Genomic DNA, 19251 nt, shown 5'->3' on the forward strand with positions numbered 1-19251 from the left:
TGACTGGGGACCATTCCATCTGCTGAACCTTCCATGGTCACCTGCACGTTCTCTGAGGACTGATGCTGTTGTTCTTGTCCCTGTTTCTTGTCATCACTGATATAGGAGAAAGCTTCACAGAAAGATCCATACTTCTGTGTGTCACATTCCTTCAAATGTCTACCTCCTGTGTTTGGGAACTGATCGCCTCCTCAGATATATCCCTGTTGTTCCTCATCCAGGACAATCAACTCTGCTCTGTCCACGAAAACCCTAGTGTTCTGAAAAGTAGTCACATGGGCCTCAGGTTATTGGACCTTCTCTACCAACAGGACAACCAACGTCCACTTGCTATATGTGTAGCTACATCCTCAGGCAAAAACGCAAACATATCACAGCTGTTGCGGGTTACCTCAGTAGCTCCCTTACCATCCATATTTAGGAGTTTTAAGTAGGCACTGAAACAGAACTCTGGGTCTCACCCTTTGAACTCTTCTGCTAAATGGGTCTCCTGTCCCAGTGTAGGATTACCACTGCCCCCTCCCGAATTCGTCCCTTCTCACTTGCTGCCCCTTACTCCTGGAACCTTCTTCCCCCACATGCACACCTCATCACTTCTCTACCCAGTTTCAAAACTGAGTTAAAGACTATATTGTTTAGAGAAGCATTCCCAGAGGCGAGCCCCTCTCTGACCCAGGAAGCCTCCTTTTAATCATCCATTAAGAAGCCAAGCCCTTCCTCCAGTCCATCTGCCTTGGTCCAGGCCTCAGAGGTTAGAGAAAAACTGCTGGACCTGATCCCCTTCCCCACAACCATTCCTTCTCGTTTTGTGTCGTGTCTTTTTAGATTGTAAGCCTGAGGGCAGGGAACCGTCTAACGAAAAGTTTGTATGTACAGCACTATGTAAATTTACAGCGATTTATAAATAAAGGTTAATAATAATAAATGCTCACACAAAAAGCCTGTTGGCTCACAGAATTATAGAATCATAGAGTTGGAAGAGACCGCAAGGGCCATCCAGTCCAACCCCCTGCCATGCAGGAAATCCTAATCAAAGCATCCCCGACAGATGGCCATCTAGCCTCTGTTTGAAGACCTCCAAGGAAGGAGACTCCACTACACTCCGAGGAAGGAGTGTGTTCCACTGCCAAACAGCCCTTACTGTCAGGAAGTTCTTCCTAATGTTGAGGTGGAATCTCTTTTCCTTCAGCTTGCATCCATTGTTCCGGGTCCTGTTCTTTGGAGCGTTCCAGGAAGGGTCCTAGCTGGCGTATCAGCCGAAGCTGATTAACAGGCACTCCTGGCTGTCGCATCCACCTGGGATAACAGCTGAAGCAACGAGTCCAGGAGTACCCCCAAGCTACGAACACAGTCCTTTAGGGGAAGTGTGACCCTGTCCAGAACTGGAGAGTTTATAACCATTCCCAGTTTAGGATTGCCTATAGCGAGTACCTCCGTTTTATTTGGATTCAGTTTAAGTCTATTTTCCCTCATCCAATCAGACAGTCATTCAGAGGGGAGATGCCATCCGTGGTCACTGAAGCAGTCTGAGACATGGAGAAGCAAATTTGGGTGTCACCAGCATACTGATAACACACCGCCCCATGTCTCTGGATGATCTCACCCAGCGGCTTCATGTAAATGTTGAATAGCATTAGAGACAGTATCGTGCCTTGAGGGATGCCCGATTTGAGCTCCCTCTTGGCCGAACAACTGTCCCCAAGTGACACCATCTGGAACCTATCCAAGAGATAGGACTGGAACCACTGCAAGACAGGGCCCCAATTCCTAACCCTCTCAGGTGTTCTAGAAGGATACCATGGTCGATGGTATTGAAGGCCGCTGAGAGCTCCAAGAGCACCAACAGGGCCACGCTTCCCCTGTTGATACACAGAGATCATCGACCAAGGCGACCATGGCAGTCTCGACTTTGTATCCCGACCTGAAGCCAGTTTGATATATTTTGTGATATATTTGGTATTATTCTTATCTATTTTATGGCTGTACAGGCTGAGTCTCCCATATCTGAAATGCTTGGTATCAGATTTTTGGATTTCAGTTTTCCAAATTTTAGAATATCTGCATATATCTAATGAGAGATCTTGGAGATGGGTCCCAGATCTAAACATGCAATACATGAAATATATTTATGTTTTGTATAAACCTTGTACATATAGCCTAAAGGTAATTTTATATACAATATTTTAAATAATTCTGTGCATGAAATGAACTTTGTGTACCAATCCGAAAGCAAAGGTGTTAACTATTTCAGCCACCCATGTGGACAGTTTTGGATTCTGGAATATTTTGCATTTCAGAATTCCAGATAAGGGAGACTCAGCCTGTATAACCATATTTATAAGGGGACTCGTTTTATGGAGCTTGAAGCCTTTTAAAATTCAAGGACGTAGCCATGTTAGTCTGGAAAACTAGTATTGTACGTAAAGAAACCTTTGAGACTAACTGAAAAATAGAAGTTGGATGCAACTAAGTAGGCACAAGTCTACAAAAGTAGGCTCATGCTACCAACTTCTGTCTTTCAGTTAGTTTCAAAGGTGCTACAAGTTCCCTTTACATACTTAATTTTAAAAGCAATTAATTACAATTACATTTCAACCTAGCTCTCCAAGGTTGACATGTAAGATTTAGAGTGTTGTGTGCCTTCAAGTTGTTTCTGACTTATGGCAGCCCCAAGGCAACCCTATCATGGGGTTTTCTTGGCAAGATTTGTTCAGCGGAGGTTTGCCATTGCCTTCCTCTGAGGCTGAGCTGGGAATCAAACCAGAGCCATAGTCCAACATTCAAACCACTTTGCCACGCTGGCTCCAAGTATAAGAATAACATAAAAATTAAAAAAATAATTTCAGCCAGTAGGAAATCTTTGGATGGTTGAGGAGAATGGAGCTGCTGGAATGAAGAGCACAGGTATTGTTTTTTGTGGGTTTTCAGGTTATGTGGCCATGTTCTAGAAGAGTTTATTCCTGACGTTTTGCCAGCATCTGTGGCTGGCATCTTTAGAGAATGCTGGCATGGAAGTGAGTGGGGTATATCTATCCTGTGTGACCCTGAGTAGAGAGGAATGATTTCCATGTTAATCTGTGTATTGTTCTGTTGTTGATGGCCAGGCCTCAGGGATGTTGCCTTCTTTCCCTGAGGCTGAGAGAGTGTGACTTGCTCAAGGTCATCGAATGTCGAGCAGAGAATCGAACCCTTGAATCCAGAGTCGCAATCCAACACCCAAACAATTATTATTATGATTTTATTTACTTATATCCAGCCTCTCTGCCAATATAGAGAATCAAGGCTGCAAACAGCACATTTGAAACAATACAATGTAATTTTTAAAAAAGAATTTAAAAAGCATTAAAATGTAAAAAAGAGAGAGAGAGACAATTTTAAAAGTTAAAACAAGTCTGCATTAAAATCTAAAAGGTATGAAAGTAGTACCTATAGCCCCAAACAGTCCCTATATAGCTCCAGACACTCCACCCACTGGGCCAGGTTGACTCTCCAACAAGGTCCCACTTTCCCTTTAAAAGGCTGTCCAGAGGCGGACTCCCCCTCTTCATGAATGGAACATCCCCCTCCCCACCCCTTCCCTCTGCGGTCGAGCTCATTCTGCCAAAGCCGGGGGAGGGGGGCTGATTTTAGAGAAGGAGGCATCTCCCAGCCCTTGCTAGCGCACGCTTTGCCTTCCCTCTTGCTTTCTGAAGGGCCTCTTTGGGGAGCATCGTCCTTGAAGTGGGGGTGGGGGGTTTTGCAGCTTGCAGCCATGATGGAGGCAGCCCTGGAAGAGGAGGAGGGATGCTGTTCTGGCAAGGAGGAGGTGGCTTCTCCTGTTCCCCCACCTTCATCACCATCTCCATCTCTATCCTTGGAGATCTCCATTAGCTGAGCAGACTGGGACCAGTGTTTTTTTCCCTCCCCTTCCACTACAACAACCTGGCCATGTCGACCAAAGCGGAGCAGTGTAAGTGGGAGCCCTCATTGGAGAGGGAAGGAGGGAAGAGGAAGGCAAGGGATGGAGGGATGATGAAGGGAGGATAGAGGGATGATGGTGGGTGACCAGAGTGACCAGGTGTCCTCCTTTTCCAGGACATGCCCTACTACCCTTCAGCCTTCTGTCACAAGAGGGATCCCAAAAGGCCCTCCATTCAGGATGGATCTTCCTTTTCCAGGACATGTCCTTCTAGCTTTCAGCTTTTTGTCCAGGAGGGACCCTCAAAGGTTCTCCATTCAGGGTGGTCAAGCATCCTCCTTTTCCAGGACACCTTCTACTATCTTTCAGCCTTCTGTCCAAAAGGGATCCCCAAAGGTCCTCCATTCAGGGTGTCCTCTTTTTCCAGGACATCTCCTACCATTTGGCTCAGGAGGAATTCCACAGCGTCCTCCATTTTGAGCATGACTAGGAAGCATGGATTTATATTTATATTAGTTTTTTCCCCCAGGATGTGTCCTCCATTTCAACCTTCTCTCCAGGAGGAATCCCAAAAGGTCCTCCAGTTTTGAGCCTGGCCTAGGATGCCTGGATTTATATTGAGATAGTGATGTCATACATTATTCTCACAATGTCCTACAATTTCCAGTGCCTTGTCCTCCTTTGCAGTAAGGACCCCTGGTCACCCTGAGGAGAGAGGATGGAGGGATGGAAGGATGATGGAAGGTGCTGTCCATGGTGCTGGATGCGGCAAAAGGATGCTCTGGCTCTCCTCCAGAGAGAAAAGAACCGAAGTGGAGCCAGAGATCTTCCAAAAGCTGCCAGCATTGTGTCTGTGCGGTGTGCCTTCAAATCTTTTCAGACTTATGGCAACCCTAAGGTGAACCTATTCTGGGGTCTTCTTGGCAGGATTAATTTGAGGAGATCTGCTATTGCCTTCAGCAGAGGTTGAGAGAGTGTGACTTGCCCAAGGTCACCCAGTGAGTTTCAGGGCTAAGCTGGGAATTGAACCCTGATCCTGGTCCAACACTCAAACCACTATGCCACTAAAATCCTTTAAGAGAACATCTCCAGGGATTGGTCTTGTCGCAAAGTGGAAGAACACCAGAAAACCACAAAACAGGGATGCCTTTATGGGGCCAACCCAAATGCAGAAAGGGCAGGTCGCAAGCTTTCAGAGCTTCACTGGCTTCTTCAGCAGGCAAAGGTGTTGAAAGAAACATGCAGGAGGGGGAAAAATATGACAATGTTATTCAGAAGCTCTTGTCTTTCTCATCTACCAAAGCGTTTAAGATACTTTTGTATGGACATCTGCATCTATCCAGTATTTCTGTAGCTGCTCATATATAAGATGTAGTCTGTCTGAAGGTGTCATGATATTTGGATTTTTCTACCTCTGTGCATGAAATCCTAACAGAAGAAATGCAGGCCGTAGATTTACTCTATAGCTCCATTTTTTCCCTAAAGGGGGCCTGGCTTGCTGTGTTTGATCTAATTCTGTTGCCAGATTGCTGAAATCGTCCTGCCCCTTAATGGAAAGCTTCTGGAAAGAGGAAAAAAAATGACAAAGAAAATGCATCAGTGTTAGGAGATAGTTGGCTTTTGCAGCTCTGGTCAACACCCAGCTCTGCCTCTATTGATGTTTTAGATTTTCTTTTTAAAAAGGGTCTTCGTCTGTGGCTTTGCAAGTTACCGGTGAGGTAATATTTACATGCTCAGATAAATGAAGATGTGGCTGAAGGACGGGAGGGATTGGTTGGATCCATCTATACGCACCAGTTGTTTCCAAGGCACCCTATCAAGTCACTGCAATGAAGAGTCAGCTGACTCTTTCAGCAGCTTGATTGACCAGCAGTGAATGAAATGGTATGGCAGAGCCATGGAAACATCAGATCACAGGGAACCCATGGATACACAATGTAGACCAGTGTCTGGTATCTTATAACTGAAGTATGCATGACCCATCTCCTACTGATCTTAAGGGAGAAGATTCTAGAATCTCTCATGAAAGCTTCCAATCCTTTTTTCCATTCAGCCTGATATTCAAAATATTCAGTTGTTCAACCTTGCTGATGTTTAAAACCAGGTCCTCTTCTCCCTTGATATATATATAAAATAGGGTGATATTTTATATAAGGAAGGAAGGTAGCTGTTGACTCTTCCAACCATAATAATATAAAGAGAAATTATATTGCTGATGATTGTTGTTTTTCTTGTTATGTGCATTGAAGTTGATTCTGACTTATGGCAACCCTACCTTAGGGTTTTCTTGGCAAGAGTTATTCAAAGGAGGTTGCCATTGCCTTCCTTTTAGGCTGAGAGAGTGAGATTTGCTAAAGTCACATATTGTTATTATTATTATGATTATTAAGCTAAGCAGGGATTTGAACCCTGGTCTCCCAGAGTCCTACCTCAACACTCAAATCACTATACTGTGTTGACTCTCACTTATAAGAAGACTGGAATCAGAATCTGTGGATATTCCGTAAGTCAGACCAAGATGGAATGACACAGGTCTAAGATTTCTGAACAGGTAGGTATTTCTTAGCCTTTTCCTGAAAACCATCAATGAAGGGGGTATACAGCCTTCCAAACAAGATAAATCTCCCTCATTAAACCAGAGAAACTAGGCTTTCCCATATTTTCTGAACAGAAACAAAAGGGTTTTCTTCTTTGTCTTGCTTATTAGTGTTTTCTGGAATCTTTTCCCGCCAATGTTATTAATTAATTAATTAATTAATTAAAATGTTAATTATTTTTATGTGCCTTTAAGACATTTTTCAAATTAGTGTGACTCTAAGTTGAGCCGGTCACAGGAGTTTCTTGGCACATTCTGTTCAGATGAGGTTTTCATTGCCTTCCTCTGAGGCTGAGAGAGTGTGTTTTGCCCAAGGTCATAAAGTGGGTTTCCATGAGAGATTTGAATGGAGATTTAAACCCTGGTCTCCTGGAGGCTTAATCCAACAGTCAAACCACTGCCATATATCATGAAATATCTTGGCATATAGTGTTACACTAGTGCAGTGATTCCCAATCTTTGTCCTCTAGATCTCTTGGACTTCAACTCCCAGAAGCCCCAACCACCGTGGCCAACAATCAGGAATTATGGGAGCTGAAGTCCAAAAGTGTTGGAACCACTGCACTAGTGGAACTTTAACCAAATGGATGCTGTGGACTCATGATATCAATTAGGCGGTGAGTGGTGACACAGTGTCGTGATGACAGTGTCAGTCCTGACACTAGTATCACAATCATTGAAATTAAATTATCATGTTATTTTACATGGAAATTTGTTGTCCATTCTCAGTTTATTCTACCTTTTTAAAAAATCTCCAGAAATTCTAATGAAGGTATGTGTGCTGAAGAAAGTCTGGGAGCCCCATGTGTGTGTGCATATGCCTCCAAGTTGTCTGTTGATGTATGAATTTCACAGGGTTTTCTTAGGGAAGGAATACTCATAGAATCATAGAATTGTAGAGCTGGAAAAGACCACAGGGGCCATCCAGGCCAACCCCCTGCCATGCCGGATCAAAGCATCCCTGACAGATGGCCATCAAGCCTCTGTTTAAAGACTTCCAGGGAAGGAGATTCCACTACCTTCCAAGGGAGTGTATTCCACTGTCAAACAGCCCTTACTGTAGGGAAGTTCCTCCTAATGTTGAGGTGGAATCTCTTTTCCTGTAGCTTGCATCCATTGTTCCAGGTCCTGTTTTCCAGCAGAAAACAAGCTTGCTCCCTCCTCAAGATGACATCCCTTCAAATATTTAAACAGGGCTATCATATCACCTCTTAACCTTATCTTCTTCAGGCTAAACATCTCCAGCTCCCTAAGTCATTCCTCATAGGGTATGGTTTCCAGACCCTTCACCATTTTAGTCACCCTCCTTTGGACGCATTCCCAATGTCCTTTCTGAATTGTGGTGCCCAGAACTGGACATAGTATACCAGGTGAGGCCTGACCAAATCAGAATAGAGTGGCACTATTACTTCCCTTGATCTAGACACTATACTCAGAGGTGGTTTTGCCAGTTTCTTCCTCTGAAATATAACCTACAGCAACTGATACTTGTTTGCAGTCACCCACCCAAATACTAATGAAGTCTGACCCTGCTTAGCTTCCAAGATCAGACAGGATCTTGTGCCTTTAGGACATTTAGGCCCTGGGAAACTGGGAAATTTATATACCCCTGCCTAAATCTGATGGTTAGTCCCAACTAAAATAGGCCCTCAATGAATCTTATCAACTTTACAAGTTCCAGTTGATTCAGTTGACCTACCTTGGTTCAGATTAACACTTGCACCGGGGGGAGGCAAAATGGGGGTTCCCCAGTATTGTTGGATTGAACACCCAGCATTCTATGTCATTGATTATGCTGGTTAGGGCTGATGAGTGTTACAGTCCAGTGGCATCTGGAGGGCTGTGCTTTGCCCACCCATGAATTGTACTGAGGTCTTTGTCAATTACTATACTCCTACTTTGGTCATCTGCAAGACTTCTGGTGCACACCCGTGCTGTCTCTCAAATAGACCCTAATAGTAAAGCCCTTCAGCTGTCAGAGATATGGTTCTCCACAAGCCCTGAACATCTCTTCAGGCCTAACCCTGCTTCAACTCAGGGGTGGATGGAGAGAGGTAAAGTCTAGTATTGAAGTTGTGGTGGGTGTAACTCTGGTGGTGTATGGAGCTTTATCGAGAGTCCCAACTGAAGTGCCGTTGGGGCTGGATAACTCATTGTTACCATTTAAATACAAATAAACTGATTTCCAAAGGACATGGCATCTGGTGACTCCCACTGATGCAGCCTTCAGTACTTCTGAAAATCAGGTCATGAATCATTATGAAGTGATGAGCATGGTCCTCTTTCTGTCTTGGAGTTGGGGGGGGGGGTGGCATCCAAGACTGAAGCAGTGAGGCTGGAGTTATAGCAACTGGTTCAGCAATATAGGGATGGTAGCATTCATGTGTTGCATTTTGTCAGTGCTTCAACTCTTGCCAACCATGACTTGGAAAAGTTCCTTTGATGAACTGCAGCTCCCAGAATGTTCCATGGCCATGCTGGCTGGGGGATTTTGGGATGGTTGTCCAAAAAGAAAACTTTTCCATGTCTTGCCCATAATTACATACCTTCGGATTCTGCATTTTTTTTCCTCCCTGAGACAAACAGGAGACAACATTGATTATGAAACCATGTTTTTCTCATATAGTATTTATAGAAGTGCTTACAGAGGTATACAGCTGAAATATTCTTACATTTACCACTGGCAGCCAAATGTCCAACCTCATATTTTTTGATCTGAAATGGCCCAGTTTGTTTTGCTATTTGAGATAAAGAACAAGATACTATTTGGTGTATGATGGACAGCGATTTTTTTCCAACACTGATGTTGGGTAAGTAGCTTCTACCACATCACAAGGCAATTGGCTGGCTTAAGGGATGCAGAACGAAAAACCTCATGGTGAACAGCAATCTTTTCAAACATCTTGCTGCTGCCTCATTGCATCTGCCACCTGAGGTGACCTCAGTCTGTCTAATGCTTCTGGAAGATGTCCAAGCCTTGGCTTTGAGCTAGCCTCAAGGAGCGGTGTTCCAGTGATCAGAGAATACCTTATAAGGTGACAGTGGGACATCTCCTGTGAGAAATTGAAAGGATTCTGACCTTCCATGCCCAACTTTCATATATCCATAGGTTTAGTGACTGGAGAATGGTCTCTTTCATGTTCAAGTCTGTCCATATCCTATACAAAGGAGCACGCAGGGATTGCAGGTACTGAATATATCATTGATCTCCTTAGATTATCCAGTTGAAACTTTGCCAATGATAAATAAACACTCATAATTTTTTTCCTGAAGTAAAACGGTTCTTTATAACATCTCCAGGCACTAGGTATGTCTTAAATGTTTTGGAATTACAGTATATAATTGTCATATTATGAATATTTGTAACATTTCTCTTTCTATGTGAAAAGCAATATTATTCAATGCAAAGATTTTTCCTCCTTGCAGGTAATGCAGTTCTAAAACGTCTTTACTGTATTCAACTAGTGTATCTACATTACAGTCTTAAACAAGTTTAGATGCTATTTCATTTCCCCCAGAGAACCCTTGGAACTGTAGTTCTGTGAGGTGAGGGTTCACTAATTGACCAAACTGCCTTCATCAAACTACAATTCTCAGGATTACTTAGTGAAACCATGATAATTAAACTGCTATAATTTTGAAGTGTAGATAGACCTCTGGACGACTGAGCTGGAAAAGTCTTTTTATAACAAGGTGTACGGACTGTGTATCCCTTCAGATCTTATTGTAGTGCAGCTCCAGCATTCCTTTTCATATGCTGACAAGGGCTGCTGATGGTTGCACTTCAGCAATATCTAGAAGGTTTTAAGGTACCACTGCATTAGAATATGACCCAGATCTCTCCAAATCTTTCATTTGACTGGCATAGCTATTAAGCTGTAGCCCTAAATATACCTATTTACTTGCGGATAAACCTCTTTGAACTTACTTATCAGTACTTGATTTTTAAACTATAAATGAAGGTGAAGGAGAAGAGAAAGAAAGAGAGAGAGAGAGAGAGAAATAGATAGAAATGGAAATATGATTGTGGTTACAATGGTAAGATCATAGAATCATAGAGTTGGAAGAGACCACAAGGGCCATCCAGTCCAACTCCCTGCCATGCAGGAACTCTCAATCAAAGCATCCCCGACAGATGGCCATTCAGCCTCTGTTTAAAGACCTCCAAGGAGGAAGACTCCACTACAAGCCAAGGAAGTGTATTCCACTGTTGGACAGCCCTTACTGTCAGGAAGTTCCTCCTAATGTTGAGGTGGAATCTCTATTCCTGCAGCTTGCATCCATTATTCCAGGTCCTAGTCTCTGGAACAGCAGAAAGCAAGCTTGTTCCCTCCTCAGTATGACATCCCTTCAAATATTTAAACAGGGCTATCATATCACATCTTAATCTTCTTTTCTCCAAGCTAAACATCCCCAGCTCCCTAAGATCTTCTGATCACAGAATAATGGATGGTGAATATTTGTCTTTCCACTCATATAGTACATACACACATCTACCTTCCAAGTAGAGGGGTTTGTGTGTGTGTGTGTGTGTGTGTGTGTTTACACACACACACACACACACACACACATACACACACCTACCTCTAATTGGAAGGTAGATGTGTATATGTACTATATATATGACTATATATATATATCACACACACACAGAGAGGGTTTTGCTGTAAATCATCTAATAAAATCACAGAATCTTGGATGGGGCCCTCAAGAGACATTTAGTCCAAACCCCTGCTGTCCCAGGAATACATGGGGAAAAGAGTGGGCTATAAATAAATATATTAATAATTTTCCCTCTTCTAGTCTCTGAAGCAGCAGGAAACAAGCTACTTCCATCTTCTACCTGACATCCCTTTAGGTATTTAAAAATGGCTTCCATATCACCTCTTAGGTCCAAATCACACTACAGAAATAATCCAGTTTGAGACAACTTTAACTGTCCTGGCTCAATGGTAGGGAATTTTGGGAACTGTAGTTTTGTCAGACATTTAACCTTCTCTAGCAGACAGCCCTGGTGCCACAATAAACTACAATTCCCAGGATTCCCTAGCACTGAGCCAGGATAGTTAAAGCAGTTTCAAACTGGATTATTTCTGCAGTGTGTTTTGGACCTTAGTCTTCTCTTCTCCAAGCTAAACTCTCTGAAACCAATATTTCCCCTAAAAACCATTTCTGTCTAAAATCAGATTTGTGATTTTCTTGTACAATTTTCCTTTCCTTTCTCTTGTTCTGATTAGTCACCCAACAGATAACCCTTCCTTATTTATTTTTCATCAAATCTTTGTTGACACAATCTGCTGTATCAGTATGCTTGCACAGGGATATGCAATATGTTTGCACAGTTAGAAGGAAACACAGAGCAGTCCTGTGTCCTACTTGGAAGCTGGTTTCTACAGTCAGGACTCTCTCTGCTCTGTGAGACATTAAGTCTCTGTGTGCAGTTGTATGGCCTAGTACATACATCTAAGATGACAGCTTTAGCAACGCAGGAATCATGTAGTGAAATGGGAGGTTGGATCATCTAGCCTTCTATTGTCAACCCTGATTGCAGAATTTCAGTCAGGAGTCTATAGTAGCCTTGTTAGGAGAGTTATGGTATTTATTCATGGTCTCCCATCCAAGTATTAACCAGAACTAACCTTACTCTACTACTGAAATCAAATGAGATCAGGTGAGTTCAAGGTGACAGGCCTGCCTTGTAGTTCAGTAGTGGCTATGGCTCCTATGTCAATGGGGGAGTGAATTCACTCCAAGTTACAAGCCAGTCTTTAATAGGTGCTGATTGCTATTCCTAAATGGCCTTAGCACTGTGGGCAGCTCCTTTAAAGTGAGCCAAAACCTGAAATGGACTCACTACCCCACTGACATGGGAGCCACTGGCTTCCATTGTCACAAAATAGCAAATGCAGGAAACATATTCCGAGATAGCATGCTGCAAAATACAACAAAATCCCAAATCTGCAAAACAATGATAACTTCACTGGACAGCCAAAATGCACAAAATACATCATGCAATCTTTCAAAGCTCCACTGGCTTCTTCATTGGGCAAAAGATGTTTAAAAAATCATGCAGGAGAAAAAAAGTGACGATGTTAGAGTCGCAAGCTTTCATTTTGTATCAGATATTGTTTCTGTTGTAATTCAGTTTTTCTAGAAGAATCTCAGTGCAGGCAGAGGTCACTCATTTTCTTGTCCATGTGGAGACTGGGACAAAGCACAGTAAAGTTTAAACTCCAATAGCATCAGTACAGTAACTTCTCTTGAAATTCAGGTTGTCTCTGTATTTTGGAAGTCACAGGCTCCTTTCTTAGGCAGAGAACATTGAATTTTGCAAGAAGTCTGTGTGCTGCTACATCTGGAAGAACTTAGCTGCTGTACAGAGAAATACAGGGAAATGCAGAGAAATAGAAGACAATAACAAAATAGGAAAAACAAGAGACCCCTTCCTCAAGATCAGGGAACTCAAAGGAAAGTTCAAACCAAGGGTGGAGATGCTCGATGATTGGAAGGAAAACATAAGATCAAAAAGAAATAAAAAGTAGATACAAACTACACAGAAGAACTATATATAAGAAGAAACAATGAAAGATACATGACTGAGGAACCATACAAAGATGAACCCCAAATCCTGGAGAGTGAGGTGGTGGCTGCAATAAGAGATATTGGGAAGAATAAATCATGTGGAATAGATGATATTTCAATAGAATCATTACAATACACACAGAATCAACTCTAGTGATAACTAAAACATACCGACAAATATGGAAAACAAAATGGTGGCTAGCAGACTGGAAAAGATCTATATACATTCCAATTCACAAAAAAGGAACCACAGAAGATTGCAGCAACTACAGAACTATAGCATTAATTTTCAATCAGTCAACCAATCAATCAATTGAAATTCTCCCTTCTACAAAATAATTAAAGTACAGGAGCTATGCCTCTTTTTCCTGTGATCATTCTGCTGTGCAGCCATGGTTTCTTTCTTCCACAGCTTGACTGGAGGAGACCCCATGGATCACATAAATTGAGGTAGATTGCCATAGATCCCTTGCTCCTGTGTGAAGGATTCAGAGACTAGACTGTTTGTATCTATGCTGCTTTTAATTGCTTTCCATATTTGCATACTCTCTCAGGTAAGGTCTCCTAGAGGACAAGAGACAATGTCTGTGCACCCACATGTCCAACCATGAGGACACAGACACAAACCCAAAGCACAGCATTTATGAATGCAGAGAATAGATGCTCTCAAAATGAGATCCCAAGGACATTGCAACTGTTGGGGTCAGGCTTAAATTTGTGCCACCAGAATGAGCCTGTCCTCTTCCATCCTGCAGTGACATCCTGAGCATTTATGGGCAGGGTTCAAAGTTTCACTGGGCCAAGGAAATGATGCATGATTGGTCCTGCCCTCCCTAAACTTAGCAATTTAGCCCCTCTTTGAGGTGTTGAGATACCAACATTTATTTCGTAATGCATTGTTTTTTCATTGCCCAAGTGTTCTAGAAATCTAGACTTCAGGGATTTGGCCCTCCCTGATCACCTTAACCTCAACTGGGGCAACCTCTGCCAATCAGCATTCTTTATATTCATTCATATGTACCTTGCTACATATGTACCAGCAGGATCTTCAGATTAGGATAGCAATGCATTTCTCAAGTGAAATGGTGTGCTCAGGGTCACACAGTAAAGCAGGGGTGGGGGAAGGTATGCCTCACAAGGTGCTGCTGGTTTATAACTCCCACCACCCTCCTTATTGGCTATGCTAGTTAGGGCTGATGGGAGGTACAGTCTGGCAACATCTAGAAGGCTATTTGTTTTATATTGCTTTTTTGTGCTGGGAGGAGATATTTTTCGGTGGCTATTTGCCATATTGACTATACTTAATCTACAGATTAAGATGTGGTGTATGCAGATAATTAACTGCTGGGGAACGTGAACTGTAGAGGATTATTGATGGGATTTGCAAATTCATATATGCCTGCCTAAAAACTGAGGTCTCTTGAAGGAACATTTCTCTGAGTCCCACTGGTGGAGCCAATATATTGTGGGAGGATATGGGAGAGGGCCTTGTTTGCTGTGGCATCCCAGTTATGGATTACCCTCACCTTAAAAACACGATTGGTGCCATCACTGATGCCATTTTGGTGCCAGCCACATCAAAACATGTTTTTTTAAAACATTAAAGCATTTGGGGATCAATTACTTTATGTTATTTAAATTATTGTAACTGATTTTGAGTGGCCTTTTTAAAAAGTCTGAAGTGGTTTAATATGCTTTTCATCTTTGAAAATTATGCTTGTTGTTTTAAACTGCTCTGAACTGATTGCATTTTACACCACTCTGAAATCCTCTAGTATACGGCAGGATATCAATATTGTAATAAAATCAGTCAATCACTCAATCAATTAATTTGTGGAGCTGAAGCCCCACTTCATGGGCAGGCCACACATTTTCCAGCCCTGGATGAGAACAGGGCTAATTAAAATGCTGCCCATGGGGCACATGTAACCTCAATTTCCTCCTGAACCCCAAAGCCTTCCAATTTAATTGTTTGAATTCAAAATCACCCCCAAGTGCCACTTGTAGCAGTTCTTTTGCTTCTGATCCCTCAAACCCCAGCCTTGAAACTTTTTTGAGTGAAAAGTAGCCAAAAAAAATTTCAAATGATAATTGGAAGAAAACTTTTGGGCTGAATTTCAGTTAAAAAAATCTCAAAGTGTGTCCCAGCTCAGAGACACATGTGCAAAAATGGCTCCCTCTTCCACTGTAGTTGTCCACCTTAAGATAAGTTCGGCTTTTGTTCCAATCTAGTAGGGCTCTTTCGATGTTCCTGAAGTATTAAAGGAGGATCAGATAAAAGATTAGAAAATGACCATAAGGCCTAGGTAAGGTGGAACCATACTGAAGAAAGAGTCTGCTTAGAAAAAGGGCATTATCCACACTGCACAATTATAGCACTTTAATGCTACTTTAAATGCCACATCCCCATCCTGTGAAATCTTGGGAATTGTAGTTTTGTGAGGTAATTAGAACACAGTGCCAAAGAGCTCTAGTGCTGTAGTGTAGGGAAGAGTGCACTAGAGAATTCTAAGAACCTCAACAGGCTACAGATCCCAGGATTCCATAGGATGAAGCCATGGCAGTTTAAGTGATCTTAAAGTGATGTAAGTGTGTTGTGTCAAGTGTGCTGCCTTGAATCCCCTTTTGGGAGAAAGGCAGGACATAAATCCAATAAATAACTAAATAATGTGGGAACACTCATAGGAAAAGTGATAAGCTCTTAGAAATTTCAGGTTACAATCAAACATGTACAAAACATTCTGAGACATGTCTTAAAACACCTTGACATGTTCTGTTGGTAAAGAGACCAGCTAGAAGACCAGCATGAGATACAAAGAACAAGTATGATGTGAATAATTTACAAATAGCGGTTTTTCATTATTGCTGAGTTTGAATGCTTTTATAGTTGCTCAGTTGTAATTGCTGCATGGTTTTGTAAGAATTCTACAAAAAGTTAGTTCAACTGCTTGTTCGGTTTTGACCCTATACTTCCAAGCTGGAGCCTACTCGGTACTCTGTTACTAAATAAACAATATACTGTATATATTCGACTATAAGTCGACCTCATGTATAAGCTGAGGGAAAGTTTTGGGGCCAAAATTATGGATTTTGATGAGACCCATGCATAAGTCTAGGGTAAAATTCAGAGGAATATAGCAAAAGATCTAAAGGATGAAGCAAAGGAACACAATGTTAAAGAATGTTCAAAATTCCAGCAGCCATAACTCATTGTGCTCACTCTTAAAGCTGGATGGATGAGAGAGAAGAGGAGGTCAGTGCTCCAGGACAGATTATACCATTGTCTTTCACAAGGCGATGGTTCCTTCTTTTAAATAAGAGTTAAGAAAAAAATACTTACATTGACCCGTGGATACGGCAATGAGCTTTAAAACGTTATACCCCCCTACACAATTATGCTCTTTACCTGCTTCTCTTTTGTAAGTATATTGTCTATTTTGCTTAACCAATTATCAACATTCCCAGAGGTCCTGTCACAATCTGTCCAGATGTATTTGGATTGCAGCTCCCATCGGCCATAGTTAACAGCTAGGAGTTGGAGTCCAAGGACTTCTGGAGGATCCCACTTTACCCATTGTTTTGTACAGTATTACCTTTCTTTCAGCCCTGATGTTTTCTTAAATCAGGCAATAGCTCATTATGGCAACCCTCTCATTATTATTATTATTATTATTATTATTATTAACCTTTATTTATGAAGCGCTGTAAATTTACACAGCGCTGTACATGCAATCTTTTTAGCTAGATGGATCCCTGCCCTCGGGCTTACAATCTAAAAAGACATGACACAGAAGGAGAAGGGAGTGGTGGAGGGAAAGGGTAAGAGGTCCAGCAGTTCCTCTCTACCTCCGAGGCCTGGACCAAGGTAGATGGACTGGAGGGAGGGTTTGGCTTCATAATGGATGGTTAATCTTCCAGGGAAAATACATACTCTCAAGTGGGATAATGCATATACAGTACATAGCAATACAGGAAATGGTTTGATAAACAGGCACCAAAAGAACATCAAATAGTAAGCAACAATTATGAATTGTTGAATCCATTGTGGGCATACTCAACTTTCTCAGCTATGAACAGCTAAGTGACTCTGATGAAAGAAAACAGAGGCAGATGAACTACATGAGTCACCATTTTCCTTGCCACACTATCACAAGGCAATCCCTAGTCTGGGGAAAGAGTTGGGTTTTGAGCAGAATTGGTTTGTAAAATACATTTAACAATGGAAAGCAATGTTTCCCTGAAATGCCTTGTTTTATACTTGTTCTGTTATCATATATCATATGTATTTATGGAAGACTTCCCATTGTAACTGCTATGCATAATGGGAGAGAGAGGTAGAACATGTCTGAATGCTGTGTTTTCTGGGAATGGTTTTTGTTTTAGTGTTTTGCATGAGAGCCTCTTGGAGCTGAAAGATGGAGTTGAAATACAGTTGGCCCTCCACATTTGGAGATTTGACTTTTGCAGATTTGATTATTCATAGATTTGATTAATAAGTTCTCTCTAGGAATCGCTAGATACTCCAGCATGACGCTATGGTCAACTTTCTCCAAAAATGACGCTGTAAGACCTAGAGATTTGTAAAGAGAACACTTCTTTGATAGGTCCTCCAGCATAATTCTGTGGTCAACTTCCAGCAGATATTTATAGAGTTGCCCTGGAGGATCTAGAGATTCCTAGAGAGGTGTTTTCTCAGGTAAAAAAAGATAGTGTTTTTTTTTATTTGCAGTTTTACTACTTTCATGGGGGTCCTGTGGCCTTAACCCCAGTGAATGTGGAGGGTCTGTTGTAGCTGTATATACTAATCTATAACTACTAAATCTTCTTAGATAAGGCTTGGGTCATCACATTAGATTCCTGACTTTACCTGACTTTGTATAAATGTAAGTGGGAAAATGACCCCAATAACACTGTTTGAGATTGGCAAATCAGTGCAAAAAAGTCTAGTTGGCAACCATCTTCAGTCTGAATTTGTTAGATTATGGCCTCAGTACAACATAGACTTCAGTATAAGTGAACCCATTGATTTCAATAGGTTTAGATAGGCTTGGGAATGCAACTGATGTTCTTTCCACCAGTACTCTAGTGCTGATGCAAATGACCTCCCTACCGACTGGCAACTGCTGTTGATGTTAAAAGAAACCTGTGGGAGATCTCTAATTGTGGATCACATCTAGGACATGTCATTTCCCCCCTGCCCTCATACCAACATGTCTATGACGCAGGGCTAAATTTCTGATTTAAGTGTGGACTGTTCATGACGTAAGGTCAGTTCTGCACCAAATTCACCCTATCCCTCCCTTAAATCAGTTTAAAATAACCCACCCTTTGCTCCAGATTTTGAAGGTAACTCCATAGCAGTGCTGGAGAGCTGTCTACACACACATCCTGCAGTGTTGCTCAGTGTTGCTGTTGCTAGTGCAACTCGTTCTCTTTTAGTTCACAGTGAGGCACCCAGCAATGTAACTGATACTGGGCATTTCATTTCTGACCCCAGAGGGAATGATTTGTGCCATCAGTGGTGGCAGCAGGCAACACAATGGGACACATGTGTAGATAGCTGCCTGGCATCTCTGTGGAGTACGGAGGTAATGGGTGAGAGGGCAATTGGCTTACAGATTGTAAACCGCTTAGAGATTGCTGGCCTCACTATTAAGTGCTTTAGAAATCTAAATGCTAATGCTATTGCTATCCAAGCTACTGCTATCCTAGAGTATTCTGGTTGGTGTAGACAAGCCTCTAGTCTGTACTGGATTGTGGTAAAAATGTAGACAAATTGTAAAACTGTGTAAATTTACAGCGCTTTATAAATAAAGGTTAATAATAATAATAATAATAATAATAATACTTTCCAGCAAAAAGAACAGAACTAAAACAGTCTTTTCCCATTTTCTTTTCCTCAACATGATGAACTCCAGTTGCTTCCAAGATCCGATACTTGCAAGAATACCATAATCGTGTCCTTCACAACATTTATCCTGTCCCTTCTGGAACTGACATTGCAAACACTCTGAAATACTTTTCTCAAACATTGCTAAGGTAAGCTTTAAATTATGCTCTAAAAAAAACAAAAATATAAATATATTGGTTAAACAATGTGTATGGATATCTTATAACAAACAGAACAGTGTTCTGCAGAAGGGTCAGAGCTCATTCCGTTACCAGGAATTACCAA

At 41.8% G+C, this 19251-nt stretch overlaps 1 protein-coding gene across 6 annotated transcripts in view; it reads left to right on the plus strand.

Annotated features, from left to right (window-relative positions):
- Nucleotides 1–3726: 3726 nt before the first annotated feature.
- The window catches only part of UNC79 (unc-79 subunit of NALCN channel complex), a 149654-nt gene continuing 134129 nt past the window's right edge, over nucleotides 3727–19251 (plus strand). For all 6 annotated transcript variants that reach the window (XM_089522436.1, XM_089522439.1, XM_089522440.1 and 3 more), the window contains exons 1-2: nucleotides 3727–3949; nucleotides 18995–19115. In XM_089522436.1, the coding sequence (XP_089378562.1) occupies nucleotides 3928–3949; nucleotides 18995–19115 (143 nt within the window). In that variant the 5' untranslated portion in view covers nucleotides 3727–3927. The remainder of the gene's footprint in view (nucleotides 3950–18994; nucleotides 19116–19251) is intronic.

This window comes from Sceloporus occidentalis, unplaced genomic scaffold, assembly GCF_023333645.1.
Source record: "Sceloporus occidentalis isolate IW3139 unplaced genomic scaffold, rSceOcc1.0.p SCAF_4, whole genome shotgun sequence".
NCBI classification, from domain to species: domain Eukaryota; kingdom Metazoa; phylum Chordata; class Lepidosauria; order Squamata; family Phrynosomatidae; genus Sceloporus; species Sceloporus occidentalis.